The sequence below is a fragment of the Stegastes partitus genome, unplaced genomic scaffold (assembly GCF_000690725.1).
Source record: "Stegastes partitus isolate 25-593 unplaced genomic scaffold, Stegastes_partitus-1.0.2 Scaffold1527, whole genome shotgun sequence".
NCBI lineage: Eukaryota > Metazoa > Chordata > Actinopteri > Pomacentridae > Stegastes > Stegastes partitus.
Genome location: NW_007579258.1, coordinates 12771 through 27027, shown reverse-complemented (window position 1 = coordinate 27027; position 14257 = coordinate 12771). Strand labels below are relative to the sequence as shown.

Here is a 14257-nt window from a genome sequence, read left to right as displayed (position 1 = left end):
AAAAATCTTAAGGGGAGAGTGTGCTCTTCCCTTTTTAATCATCGTTTGCCTGCTCTCTCTAAACCTTGCTCGGTTTTTCTCTCTCATCTACAAACAACAGGAATCGGCTGCAGCCACATGCATCAAGTGCTGTTTAATTTTTAATTTTGAAGGTGCAACTTAAAAATCAATACGATAAGACACAGAGGAGTTACTAATCATATCGTTTATTTCAATTTATTAACGGAGCAAGTCGTATTTTCGTATAAATATTCATTCTAACAAAGAGCCTGTAAAGAGGATTGTTACGAAAAATCGTCTGATGCTATATATAGAAGTCTTTGGTTCACTCACAGTTTTGGAAGCAGAATTTTCTTCCTATGTAACCTTAAACGCTATCTCATTAAAAATAGAGTAAAGGCAGCCAGCAAAAATGAAACACTGATTTATATTTTCGCTGCAGCCCACAGCCGTCTGCACAAAGCGGCAATTATTTGGATAGCTGCATTGAAGAATGACAAGGCAGCCTCAAACATTATTCACAGGAATGAATTTCATGCCATCAATGTCAATATGCGGCTTTAACGCCAGAGGACTCATAGTGCAGCGTGTTTTACATAATTATACAATCTGGTGGAGACTTCAAATGCCACAAAAGCATTGTTAGAATAAGTGGCCCAAGTGGGATTTGACCTGTGAACTTTGCAGTGTTTGTTTTGTTGCTCTGTGCATTGAAGTAAACAACCTGTTTGTGTCGACTAACAGAAGTAACAAAGAGAATAAATGCATAGGAAATGATGTAAATTATGAATGCAATCTCCAGAGGACTGTAATGTATTGAAAACATCTGGCAGGTTACTAACATAATGACACGTTGCATCATCTTTCTGTATGAATCTGTCGCTGTATTATTGTTATTATAATCAGCGCTGAACAAGTCCTCAGTGGCTCAACAGCCACAATGATTTGCTTTAATAGTTCAAAAATGGCACTGCAGTTCATTCTTTGCCATGACTTTTATAGATTAGCATTAATATCTGATCCTGAAATAGCAGCAGAATTAGCAAGTTATTCATAACGTGCTGTGAACAGAGCCTGTTTGTTTTGCTGCCCTATTGTTGCTCGCTAACAAAGACAGATTGCGTCTCTTGTGCTTCTTAGAAGGTAATTGTGCATGCTATTAGACAGATGAAGGTCCACGTCTTTGGCTTTTTGATAATACTGGGATTTGAGCATAATAGGCTTGAAGAAAATTATTCTTAGCAGCGGGGGATTTGTTTTGCAGGGAGACGGTGGAGGCGAGTTTTGTGTCCTAAGATGGGTTCAGACTCAAGGGCAGTTATGACCCTGATAGTGAGGGAGGAAGATTGATGGTGTTGTTTCAGGAGAGGCAGCGGGAGGGTGGCTTCTTAGCAAACATACATATGTAGGGTGACGTGTGTAATGAAAAAGCATTACTGTGTAGATAATAATGTTTTTGGTGTTAATACGGCTGCAGTCAACCAAAGAACGTCTTGGTCGGCTGAAATCTTACCACTAATAGCTCGGCTTATATTATGAATTATAGATGCACATAAAAAGCTAATGTTTACAGCATATTAAATTATTTTAACCTTGTTATTTTCCATTTAAATAATAGCAGCAGACTGGGGGAAGGCCTGCAGGCACTTTACCATATTCATGTGATTTCTGAAAATAATTACCAATTGGTGATCCCAGAACAAGAACTATTGAGGAATATAAGTCAGACAGATTAGCTGCTGTTTTTAGAAGATCTGCGTGTTGGTTGTTGATTTGTAATATGGAAACTGCCTTTTGCAGAGTTTACACTCAACTGTTCGGCCATAAAACACAACCAAAACCACAACTTCTTTGATATAGTAGTTTGGAGCCGACTCAAAGTAAACGTTAAATGTTTTGTCCATAGCAGTCTCTTTTAGGTTAAGTGAGGTCAAAGCTGTAGCCCTCTTATGTAAGAAGCACCAAAGATTGTCAGACCAATGAGAATTTGGTTGGATCAGAGCTTGTCGATCAGTCGACCAGTCGACCTCGCCACTACAGCCCTCTGTGTCTTTATATTGCCCAAGTAGACTAATAAAAGCACATGTAGACTCGTACACCTTTATCATTCATCTCTAGTTTGTGTAGTAAATGGATCCGACTGATGTGTTACGAGCCTCGGTTTAGGTTTATTGCATTCAAATCCAGTGTAAAATCCACTTATTAAATCAGACTCCTTTTTGGAACCCTGCATGAATTTCATTAAGTTTGGATTTTTTTTTTTATTATTAGCAAGGAGCCAGAGTTATAAATAGCTGCAACTCAGAGATTCAGTTTAGATCTGTGATCAGCTGTTTTTGGGCAAAAAGCCAGAAATGCTACCAAGCTACTCATTTATTCAATATCAACATTAATTGTGCTAGCCTAATTATTAAGTACGATCAGTAGCTCCCATCTGCATTTTTTTGAAGTGCTGATTCTGTTTAATTGATACTGTTTTGACCCTGAAATAACAGCTGTAACATTCTGACCCTTTTTTTTCTCTTTCTTTTTACAACTTTATTCAAGTGTGGGAGGTTAAACACTGACAAGTTAATGAGCTCAAAGCAGCGATTTGCTGCATAAAAAAGTTGAACAGGGACAGTTTACTGTGCAGTGATCAGCTGACCATTTCTCTGAGCAGAGCACAGTCAGCTGCTTGGACCAGCACATTAAGCAGAAGACAAGAAATGAACAATTTTCAGTTAAAGCAACAGGCTCTAAACGAGAAGCTGCTAACATTACATGCGTGTGTCCCACACCATTTTTTTCCTCATGAAAATAACCAGGAGATATTTTACAGAACCAAAATGGAGCTACAAAAGCGCCTTCACTTTGACAGTGTCATAGCCTCAAGACAAGGTAAATATCCTCGACAAATAGGGAAGAGGACGTGATGACACTTTGTCATATGTACAGTTTAGATTAGAGACCAGGATGCCACAGGGAGACGATAACGTGACTGTATGTACAAATGCATTTAAGCAGATTTGTACATCGACCAAGCCTTGAAAATAAAAAGAACCATATGCTGCTATCATGCCAAACTTTAGCGTTACAGTATGTTTGTCTTGCAACAGGCACACCAGCCGAGCAGTGTGGGTGTGGAACGGGAGCAGAAGAAATTGAAAAATATGCTACTTTTACTGTGTGTGCAGACTCAGTGTGTCCACAAAGCTTAGCTGGTGTTCAAACAAACATAATTCTCCTGTCACTCCTAAGTTCCTGGAATCCTCCGCAAGTGACAGTAATAAAATCAGGCAGTATGCACATGTGTGTTATTGCTTCCCATTATTGTTTTTCAGTGATTAGCAGCTCTTTAATCCTACTCTGAAAACACTGCTCATTCCTCAACATTAGCACTTCATGTGTGTGTTAATTTCAGTCCCTAGTTTCAGTTAAATGTAATTTTTTTGATGATACTAAGTTTCTCTGTTGCTATGCATCATTTTGGCGTGGCTCACATTTCTGCTTGTGACACTGCTCTAGATAAATCCAGGTTATTGAAACGAGGTGTGCATGATCAGGTCCTCTAAACAGTGGGTACAAGATTCATTCTCAGCAGTAGCTACGGCCTGTTTTCTAGACAATGTTGTTTCACCAGGTGGAGCCTCTTAATACTGTAGCGACCCAAGGAGGTGGTCAGTCGGACTTTGAGCAGTTTCATGTTGTTCATGTTTCAAAGCAGAGAGCATTGTGGGGATTTAGCTAGTAAAGAGAAGATTTAGCTAGTAAAAGATGACCAGAAAACCCACGCCGATATGAAACCACACTTCCTTACTGTACAGAGTGCCTTTTGGGCAAGCGAGTGGTGTACAGCCATGGTTAAGTCAATTCATCAGAAATGCATGTTGGAAAAGGTCTGAAAAGGGCAAAAGCTTGTGGAATGTACAGTGCAGGGGAGGACTGGTCTTCATGATGACTCTGCCTTTTCCTGTTCCATGGTTTCTTTGGTTGGCAATGTGTTCTTCTCTTGAGTCTCCGTCTGCTTCAGCTTGGATTTGTCAAAGCTTTTGACTTCAGTGATGTCTGGTTTGTCAGCCATGTTTGCGGAGGCTCAGGGTTTTATGCAAAGCAGAGAGCATTGTGGGAATTTAGCTAGTAAAGAGCACCATGACAAAGACGTCTTTGACCCTTAATGACCTCAATACAAGCTAGGGTTGACTAGGACAGCATTTCTGTGTCCCAGTGGCTTAGATACAGATGTGACTTTGCAGCCCAAATCATGTGTCCATTAACCAAAACAGCAACATTAACACAGGACAAATGTTCACTGTGCTGAAGTTTTGTTACCGATGAATCCATTATCGATTGACAATGCTGCCTCTTACTGATTAATATTCAAAATTTGCATCCCTAACATTATACCACAAATTTTGCTCCCCCTGTTCGACATTTGTGTTACAAGTGTTTGGCTTGTTTTTTTGCTGATACTCTTAGTATAAAACAAAAGCATGTCATGGCAGCTTATATAAACGATGCATTAAATACCTTGAACCACAGATGCTGCAGACATAAAAATATTGGGCACAGTGGACACACAGAGGCTTTGGTGCCAAGTTAGCCAGTAAACTGTCAGTGGTAACCAAGTGCAAGAAACCTCCATTACTGTCCTTGTTTAAGGCACATGCTCAAATCAGCAATGGGAATGTGCGAGTTGGTGAAATGTTATTGTTTCCAAAACAAACAAATGCTTGGGGAAAAAAAATCCCCAAAATCCTGTTTGCACGTAAATGAGGCCCAAACATAAAGGAAAACGCTTGTTTTCTAAAATATCCGTATTATGCAAATGTTACCAGAGAATTAGCAAATTAATGCTGGTTTTGTTATTGCGTTTTTTAGATTCCTTTATTCAACTTGCTCTGACGTTTCCGGACAACATTGTAGCTCCCAGTTAGGTGAGGTTTTGCTTCTGGTTCCTTAGTATTTGTCAGAAACGCTGCCTTATTTGAGCAGACTCCTGTCTTCAGCTGCTTTTTTTCCAACATCCCTTTTAAATTAAGGTATTAGTACATACGCTCCTTCTTCATCTTGACATACACACACTTGCACAGCTATTTTCTCTTACTTTAGTTAATTGAATCTTTCTCAGAATTGCGTGGTTATCGGCTCTCGATTGACATTCATGGCGGGACACCTTTTCTCTTCTATTTAATAGCAAAAGTCCACCCACCTTCACCCTGAACAGAGGCCTAATGAGGCAGAGTAACTGTGAGTGAGCGCAGGGCCTTTAAAGCCTCCTACTTTCATCTATCTACACTTGCTCCTCATTCCTGAAATAGATTTACAACCTGAGAGCAGAGATGATAGTTGCTCATTAATGTCATGGCAGCAGCAGGTGGGCAGAGCATTTGGTAAACTGCTGTCCCTCAATCCCACCGACAAGAAAGTATGATGCTTGAAATACATCTGCATGTAATTGACTTAAAGGATGTTAATCACGCTATACCAGCATGCTCTTGACTGAAGTGGGGCTTATGAGTTAATGCTTTGATTTACCAACTGACTATCGTCTGGAATTATGAGCAGCAAAAGTCTGTGATGCACAATTATGGTTCTCAAGACGCCTCTTTGCAGAGCTCTTTAAGCATGACATATGGAGAGATATACTTGGCAGTTTGATGGGAAAATTGATTTCTGTCTCATCCCTGTGCTTAGTACGCAGAGGTGTATAATGTGGCAAAGATAAAAACAAAACAAAAAAAACAAGATTTTCAGAGAGGTGTTCAATGCTGCGTTGTTAAGCTTGACTTTGGCCTTTTCATGTTATATAGTATAATAGGTTAGCTGTCTTCAGTTGACCTGGCAGGTTGATAGAAGCACATAAAACATATGTAGGCACATAGTGTCACCTGTGTGCCGTTTTCAGTCAGTTTGCACCTCCATGTCACTTCAAGGTCACTGCATATTAAAGCCAAAAATGCATAATATCTTGTGAAGGAAAATAGTCCACCGCTTCGCACACAAATGAGTTGAAGACAAACTGCAGTTCTTCAAATGGCCACTTGAGGCTTCCTCCGAAAACGAGTCAATCCCCATAGACCCGCATGTTAACCTGTCCTACTTTACAGCAGAAATAAACGTGTTTACAGCCTAGAATCACTACTGTTTTGGTCTCTAGAGGTAATTTCCTTGTTTGAAATGACTGCACAGGGGTGAATTTTTATACAACTCACCTATTTTAATTGTGTTAAGACATTAAGACATTGCCACTATGAGTGGCAGGAGAGCTCCAGCTGTTTTGATTATCCATGAGTTCGGAGGAGTCTAGCATCTTCGAAACCACTCCTTAGAAATCCTATACAGTTATGTGCTAAGGGCTGGGTTTTAGTAGCATTTTATGTATTGGGAATACAGTATCGAATCCACTTATTTCTACAGAATTCTTCCGAATCACTTGCTTAATTTCATAAAATTTAGTTTTTATCATTAGCAAGTCACCAGAGTTTTAAATATCTACAACTTGATCAGCTGTTGTTTGGTGAGGAGCCAGAAATGCTACAGTTTACAGTGACAGCAACGCCGTTAATCAATATAAATTATGCAAGCCTAATGAATTATCACAATCTGTAGCTCCAGCCCACATTTATGAAATGTTGCTTATTGATTGATGTTGTTTTGATGCAGCTATCAATCAATAAGCACAGGGTTCGTCCATCTTATAAGCAGGCAAGATTGATTTTACACACCAAGGTTGCCACAGATACTTAGTTGGGAATACAATACACAACACACAGACTTTTATAAGGGTTTTACCAGTGGTTCATCGGCTCAGTCAGAGCTGTGTTGCCTCATTTTGTGACCGGCAGTGACTTAACAAATCTTCGAGAATTGCCACTTTAACTTTAGGACTTTTAGAGTCAGACTTTAGATGGTGAAACAGCGAGCAACTGGAAAATCATTGTCAAGTAGCATGATGAAGACAAGCACACTGTATCTACACATATGACTGATCTGAACAGCATTTTTGGCGTTGAGTCTGACACTGCTTATGGGAACACATGGCATTAAAATTATGTCAACCTGGAATTTAATTGTCTACCGTTGATGCAATCAAACCAAAAACATAAAATGATGATGTGCTGTAAGATTAAATGAGGCATAAAAGCTCACGTTTCTAAAAAGGCTTATTTTCCTCCTGAGTTTCTTTTGGTGTCACTTGGTTGTTTGCAGTGATAGAGTCCTTAGTTAATGCCTGTTTTGAATCACACTTTACAGGCTTTGGTTATTGTGACAGCCACGTCACATGCGCTCCTCTCTCTCCGTGTTGTTAACTTGTGTCCATTTAAGTGTGTCCCCAGTCAACCCTTTCCACCGCTGGCTGACTGATGTAGCTGTAGCCTAATTTTAGTTTATGAGGTGTGGGACCGCTGGGTGCTACCCTAGCTGCCATTTTAGATGAGGAGGCTGGGAACAGTGTCCCTCACGGGGCTCCTATCTATCGTAATTATCTCATCGTCAGGGGTTGGACAAGGGGCTCGGACCTCACTGACTTCCTTCAGCTCCCCTCGGCTCCTCACGTGCACAATCACACGTCCAGGAGCTCGGAGGCCCGGTGTGCACGCTGGCATGGCCTTGCAGAACCTCCGCTGCTGCACTGCCATTGGACGGATTTCATCCCGCTGAGGAAAAAGTTATCTAATGCATACTGTTGAACGTGGTGAGATCTAGGCTAACGTCAGACAGGACAGCACAACCCAATTAGTCCAAATTAGAGATGTGAATTATCCTCTCTGAATCATTTACAAATATATGACATTTCTTTGAGATTTGGTTTAGTGTTATTAAATAAATCTGGACCGGGTGCAGCCTATTTACACTTTTCTCTGTGGGTTGTGTTCCTGGCGGCTCGCCCAGCCTCAGTTCTTAATTTACACTGGAAATGTGCATCTGTATTTTCATTTCCCTGATGGGATGTGTGCATCTGTGGTGCAGGCCCCTGTTGGGCGCCACAGATGGTGGAGGGTTTGATGAGGTTAGTCCCTTTTTTTGTACATCAGTGGGTGTATTGACCTGGCCTGGATGCTGCATAGCCTGTAGCGGTGTGAGGTGTAGCACAGTAACCTTTTGTTTAAGGACCCAAAATGGCTTAATTTCCAAAATAGCTGAAAATTGTTTTGCAATAAAATGTCCATCAATAGTTATTAATAATTTTAAATGACCTATTTTCCATGATGAACCACAGAAAAGGTTTATCTTGAATTAAACCACTGTAGTTTTAATATAACCACTTATCCATTATCACGGTACACAGGTAGCAATTTTAATATTAACACAAGAATGAAAACCCACTCAATTAAATAAATATACACAGAGAAATAAAGAAGAACCAAGGATAAGCAAGCGAGTAAAACCAGCTTGTCCAATTTTCTCGGTTGGTCGCACCGCCACATGTTTTGGCTGTGATTGAATTTAGTAGTTTTCTTCTTCACTGGCTCAGTTGCAGCATTTACCCTCATCCTCAGGTGTGTCTCGACTCGGGAGCTCTTCCTCTCCACCAGCCTCTTCATCCTCACTTTCCTCATTTAGTTTTTAAAAAAATAATCAGCCATAGACCGCTTGATCTTTGCAACACAGTAACAGCTAAATAGATTATTTCACACGTCTGGCAGGAAGAGAAGGAAATGTTCTACTTTAAACCACAATGGCTACCACAGTAGCTACCAGTGTTAGCTGGTGGGGCTCCAGTACAGCCCAATGATTGTCATGCACCCACTTTAATGTGACTATTGGAAATTTTAAATGTTGGAGCGTATTCATTTTATCCCCATCTGTCGCCTTGCTTTGAAACTGGCCTAACATCAATAAGGTGCAATGAAGAAACATTAAAGAAACGCTTGATCTTAGTAAAATAAATGCTGAAAAATATTTTGTAAGCAATGGCTTCCCAGAGGTGCATGGAGGGTGACCACGGGGAAGCCGCTTCACCCAGGTGAGGTTTTGAGGGCTGGGCTTCAACAGATATCATAGGATAGAAATCCTGCACCAACCTTTGCTTGCACCCCAACGTCCTGTCCTTATGTTCTTGGAATAGGCCGCCGGGAGTGTATAGCCTGGGCAGAGGCAGTGGGGGTCGCAAAGCTCATCTCACAAGGGCGACCACCAGTCCCCCCACGAGCTGCAGCCTCCATCAGAGTGCAGGCAGGATTGACAAGAGGCCCAGATGCTCGTGGACTAGCGCACCTCGGAAGACCTGCACAGAAGCCACCAGAGGGTTTGAGGGGGCTCAGTATTCATGGATACAGTTGGCTGTTTATAAACCAGTGAGGAACACTTCGGAAGAGTTACATCATCTATTATTTTCTGTTAATATTTTAACGGAATATAAATATATGAATCAACACGGCAAAAGATGAAGAACAGGCATGTCAGAAAACACACTGTGTATTAGTTGTAATACCTGCTTGTGTTTGCAGTTTAGAGGTGGTCATTCGGTGTACTGGCAGGTCCTTGTTGACAAACAGAGAGCATTGTGGGAGTTTAGCCAGTAAAGTGCCACCATGAGAACGTCTCCTATGACGCTTTAATGCCCACCGGCCAGAGCAGTGAGCTGATGTGTGCTTTTATAGCATCACTTAGGGCAAGTGGCTGATTGTCTGCAGTTGTAAAGCAGCTCTGTGTTCACTGCAGTCTCATTAACACACAGTGACGTCCGCTGAGTTCATTTTAGGTTATTGATGAATTATCTGTCAAGAAAATCGTTGAAAATTTGCATTCCTAGCTGCCACATATCACTATAATTTTATTTCCTGGGCTTAAATGTTAGCGTGCTGTCTAATTTTCTCGTGGGTGCGCCGTCTCTATCGAGCATCTTTTATTGAATATCCATGCCAGGGTGAAATTAGCTCCTATTAGCGGCTGTATAATTGCGTGTCCTTCCTGAATCACCCCGTATTTTCATAATGACAGCCTTCATCTGTGTTTGTCATGCCAGGGGGAGGACTGCAGCCCACCCAGTTGGTAGTTTTTCGTAACCCCTGTTGATGTTGTTTCTGATCTGTGCTCCCCACATCAAAAGCAGACATCCCCCGCTGTACTCGCCACGTTGTTCCTGCAGCCTCTCCAGTCAGCCTCTGTCACACACAGCTGTTTCCCTCTTCTATCCCTGCCTGCCCACCACTGTTCTGTTTTATCTCTTTGCTTCTCATGTCACTCTCTCCTCATCTCTCTGTCACATCTTTCTGTCTCTCACCCCGTCCTACCTTTGACTGGCTTCATATCTGGCTCCTACTTTTACCTTTGCTGATTTTTATTTTTTCCTGCCTCTCTCTTATCTGTGCCCTTTCATATCTTTCTTTCTTGCCGTCTCTTTCTAACTCTCACTTTGTGTTTGTTCTCTTTCTCTCTTTTGTTTTCCTCTTTGTCATCTCACCGATCAACATCCAGTTTGTCTTTGTTTATCCCTGGGAGGAAAATTGGTGGTTTGTGCATGAAATGTAGGACCTCAGTCTGCAGGGTGCTGAGACGCAGAGATACATTCATGCAGGTTACAAACATAACACTTGTGGTGAAAATAACAATCATCGCTGTGATTTTTACAGACAAAAATTACAGACATGCAAACAGGACCATGTGTGGTTGTTTTGTATTTTAATTTGCAGCAGATTTCCTGTGTATCTGTAGCCCAATGGGCTGAAAAGACCTGCTAATCAAACTGAAATCACACCTCGGAGTATTCCCATAATGGCTTAATAGCGGCTGAGCTCGAGACTATACATAGTCTGTCACGTTCTCAAGTGCGCTTCTCTTCTCTCGGTTTTGCCTGACACATTTGAGGCTGACGTAAGGGGAGCCTATATTTGGGTGGTGTCATCAACAATATTACAGTTTCCTGTCAGGACGCCCTCCCCTCGCTGAGCTGGATATCTTGCGTGACGATACACGTGCAGGTGTGTCACGTGAGTCGGGCCTGACTCTTTTTTTTTTTTTGTGCGTTTGAAGAAGAGAAGTACAGTGTGGATCCAGACCGTTTCAGGCCAAGTGCAAGATAAAAGTAGGCTTAATGGAAAATTCCACCCTCGGATACGCTTTAGCTGTCAGAAATACCCGACCCGTGTTGGCCAGTCCCACCCAGGGGTTATTCTGCGATGATGTGGTGCACCTACATTTCCTTAGCCTGCCGCATCTACCAACGTTCCACTACTTGTACTGTACGTATTGCAGCTCCAGTGCAGTCTGGCTTAGCGAGGCTGCTTTTAGAGAATCTGGTGTCTCTGTTGGGGCTCGACGTAGCAGCATTTTTATCAGGGCGGCTGCTGATTATTAATATTCAAGGAGGAACTGGTATATTTTTTCAGTAGTGACATAATAGTACAACCACACAAACTTCACTCAAAAGAGAATATTTTAACATTTATCTTTTTAAGTGTTAATAGGCTCCAGGCTCGTAGCCAATCAAGTAGTGCGCCGTACAGGTAAGGACAGCCAAAGTAGCATGCTTTTAAATGCATTTATTTTATTTTAAGCTGTTTCTAATAAGCTCCAATACCGATAATCTGAAAAATGCTGAATATCGGATCCAGTAATGGAACCCTAATATCTACGCTTTCACTGCTGCTGTGGGGTTTTCGGTAGCTGTGTTTTTTCATGTCATGGTGTGCATTTTACACTAAACAAAAACACTGTGCCATCAGAAGGTGCTGCTATAGGCTACGTTACTCATGACTGTAGTAAATAGAGGAGAAGAAGCAAAAGAAACAAAACCAGTAGTTTCCCAAGACAAAAACACTAGTCACCATGATGATCATTGACAAAAAATAAATAAAAGTATAGAAGTCTTAAAGAATTGTTTGAAGTCAAGCAAGTTGTAATCATTCTTTTGTGGTGTTGGACATGTTTCCTGTTGTTCGGACTTTCTACAAGTAAAAACAGCTGATCAGTGGAGAGAAAAGGTGTTTCCATCTCTCGTGAAGCTGATTAACGCTTATGAGAAAGTGAAAAACCGCCTCAAGTGAGTGTTGAGTGTTTTTGTGAAACTGAAGAAACTTTTACCATTTTTATTTTTTACCAATTATATTTTAGCAATTGTGACTGCTTAACCAAATTATTGTGATTAAAAGACAAGAATAGTTTGAATTTGTGGTTGATTTGTTTCTATTTGTCTTCATTTACTGGGCTGAGACTTTTAGAATCACACTGCTTGATGTAAAAGCACACACCTTTCATTATTATTGTTATTATTGTTATTATTAAGCAGTTGAAAGCACAAGAGAAGACGTGAAATCTGTGCCTTTGTTGAATTGTAAGATGTGTTTAACACATAATAACCCCTAAATCCTGCCTACTGGCTCTTGTTTGTTGGTCAGTAGTTTCACATGTAGCTGTTCTACTTCTCAGGAGAGGATATTTTTGGCTGAGCCCCTGGAGGCCCGAGTACAGTAGCTCCGCTCTCGGAGCAGATGCACCTGGTTGTCACAGATTTTTTAACTGATCTTCTCTTTGTCTGTTTCTGTCTCTTTCCCGCCTTGATTCGTGCCTCAGGTCTGTGAGCAGCCATGACGAAGTCCTACGAGTTCAACTGGCAGAAGCACCTGCCTGAGTTCATGCAGGAAGGCGCCTCCTTCGACAGGTTTGATGAGGTAAATATGACGCATTTCTGCCAGGCATCCAATCAGAGCTGCGGCAAACCGAAGAAAATCTTTCTCGACTGAAGTCATGCCTACTTTTAACTTTCACATTTACTGGCTACACTTTACCTGCTGGCCTTATTAGCCTAAATAAATTATGAAAAAGCAGAAAAGAATAGTATTTAAAGCATGTTTAATAATTTAAACCTGGTTATTTTATACTGAGATAGTAAGAACAGACTGAGCAGAACAATGGGCACCTGCTTATATTTCCACTGGTGATATGTTTGAACTATAATGCAGTTTGTAGATGATCTGTTGCTGTTTTTACGTGATCTGCCGTGTTGGTTGTTGAGCTGTGACACACAAGCTGCTGTTTGCAAAGTTTATACTCGACTTTCTGACGTTAAGTTTGAAGCCACGTCTGAGTAAACATTCGGTAAACGTTAAAAAAGTTAGACCCAGCAGCCTCCATTAGGTTGGGCGAGGCCAAAGTTGTGAAAACACAGGGGTGTTCACAGGTAGTCGGTTCCTCCTGCTGCCAAAAATAGTAGAATAATCCTGCAAGGCTATTTGTGCATCCAATGAGAATTTGCTCAGATGAGCGCATATCGATAGCGCTCATAAATAAGCAACTATTACAAGGTTTTTTCCTGCACAGAGGAATTTTTGGAAAATCCCAGAAAGAGGTTTTATCTGGTGCCAAAGTGGTAAGAATTAAGAATAAAAAATAAAATCTAATCTAAAATATTAGGACATTTATTGAAAGTTCCTCCTGCTGCCCAAAATGATAAATTAAACCTGAAAGAATATTGATGAAGCGCTTTTCTAGTCATGAAAGTAACACTGGAGATTTTCTGACCACTGAGAATTTAGTCACATGGGAACATGTCCAACAGGTGACTTGGACATTTCCACCCTACAGTCCATAAATATAAAGTTTAACGTCCCCCATGAAGTGGTGAAGGTTTAGCCTTCAATACAAGCTCTCTGAGTTCGTCAGTTACCCTGCTGACAGATTATTTGCTCCGCCTTGTTATCATCCTTCACCCCAGTGACTGTCCCTGACTCAGTCATTGGCTGCACACACACACACACACACAAACAGAGCTGTGTCTTCGTCACTGAGTCTTAAACCAAGTGTTGACCTTAAAATTAGATGATTTACACCACGGCGACATTTTTCTTTAGTCCCCAGTGTGACTTTGTCCACAGATTTATGTCCCCACAGCGTGAGTAATACGAACACACACACACTCATGGAGCAGAGGCGTCTCCTTTATAACCTGATGCGTCACTGTTGTGGTCAGACTTCTCGCTGTAGGCAGGAATCATTGATCAGGCTCATTAAGGGGCTTCGGCATGGCGACTGCTTGTCTGCAGCACCGTCCACTGAGGGTCCTAACCAGCACACTGAACAGATTATATGTATGTACGGCTGCTCAGCGTATAAATCCTGACATTTCCACAGAGACTCTGAATTGCTGACAATGCCGCTGTTGTCAGAATGTTTAAATGGCAATATTGCAAAGATGAGATTGCATACTGCATACATCAGGGGATGAACTATAAACATGAAGGAACATCAGCAGCGTGAACTGATGAAAAACTACTGAGGTAGAAAATATCGATACAATAGAGCAGAGCAATTTAACATTTTTGGGGGAGTAATA

The 14257-nt window shown here is 41.3% G+C and overlaps 1 protein-coding gene across 1 annotated transcript in view; it reads left to right on the top strand.

Annotated features, from left to right (window-relative positions):
- LOC103371112 (1-phosphatidylinositol 4,5-bisphosphate phosphodiesterase beta-4-like) overlaps positions 1–14257 on the top strand; it is a 59939-nt gene that overhangs the window by 34855 nt on the left and 10827 nt on the right. Inside the window, exon 4 of the mRNA XM_008300338.1 lies at positions 12499–12596. Coding sequence (XP_008298560.1) covers positions 12513–12596 — 84 coding nt within the window. The 5' untranslated portion in view covers positions 12499–12512. The remainder of the gene's footprint in view (positions 1–12498; positions 12597–14257) is intronic.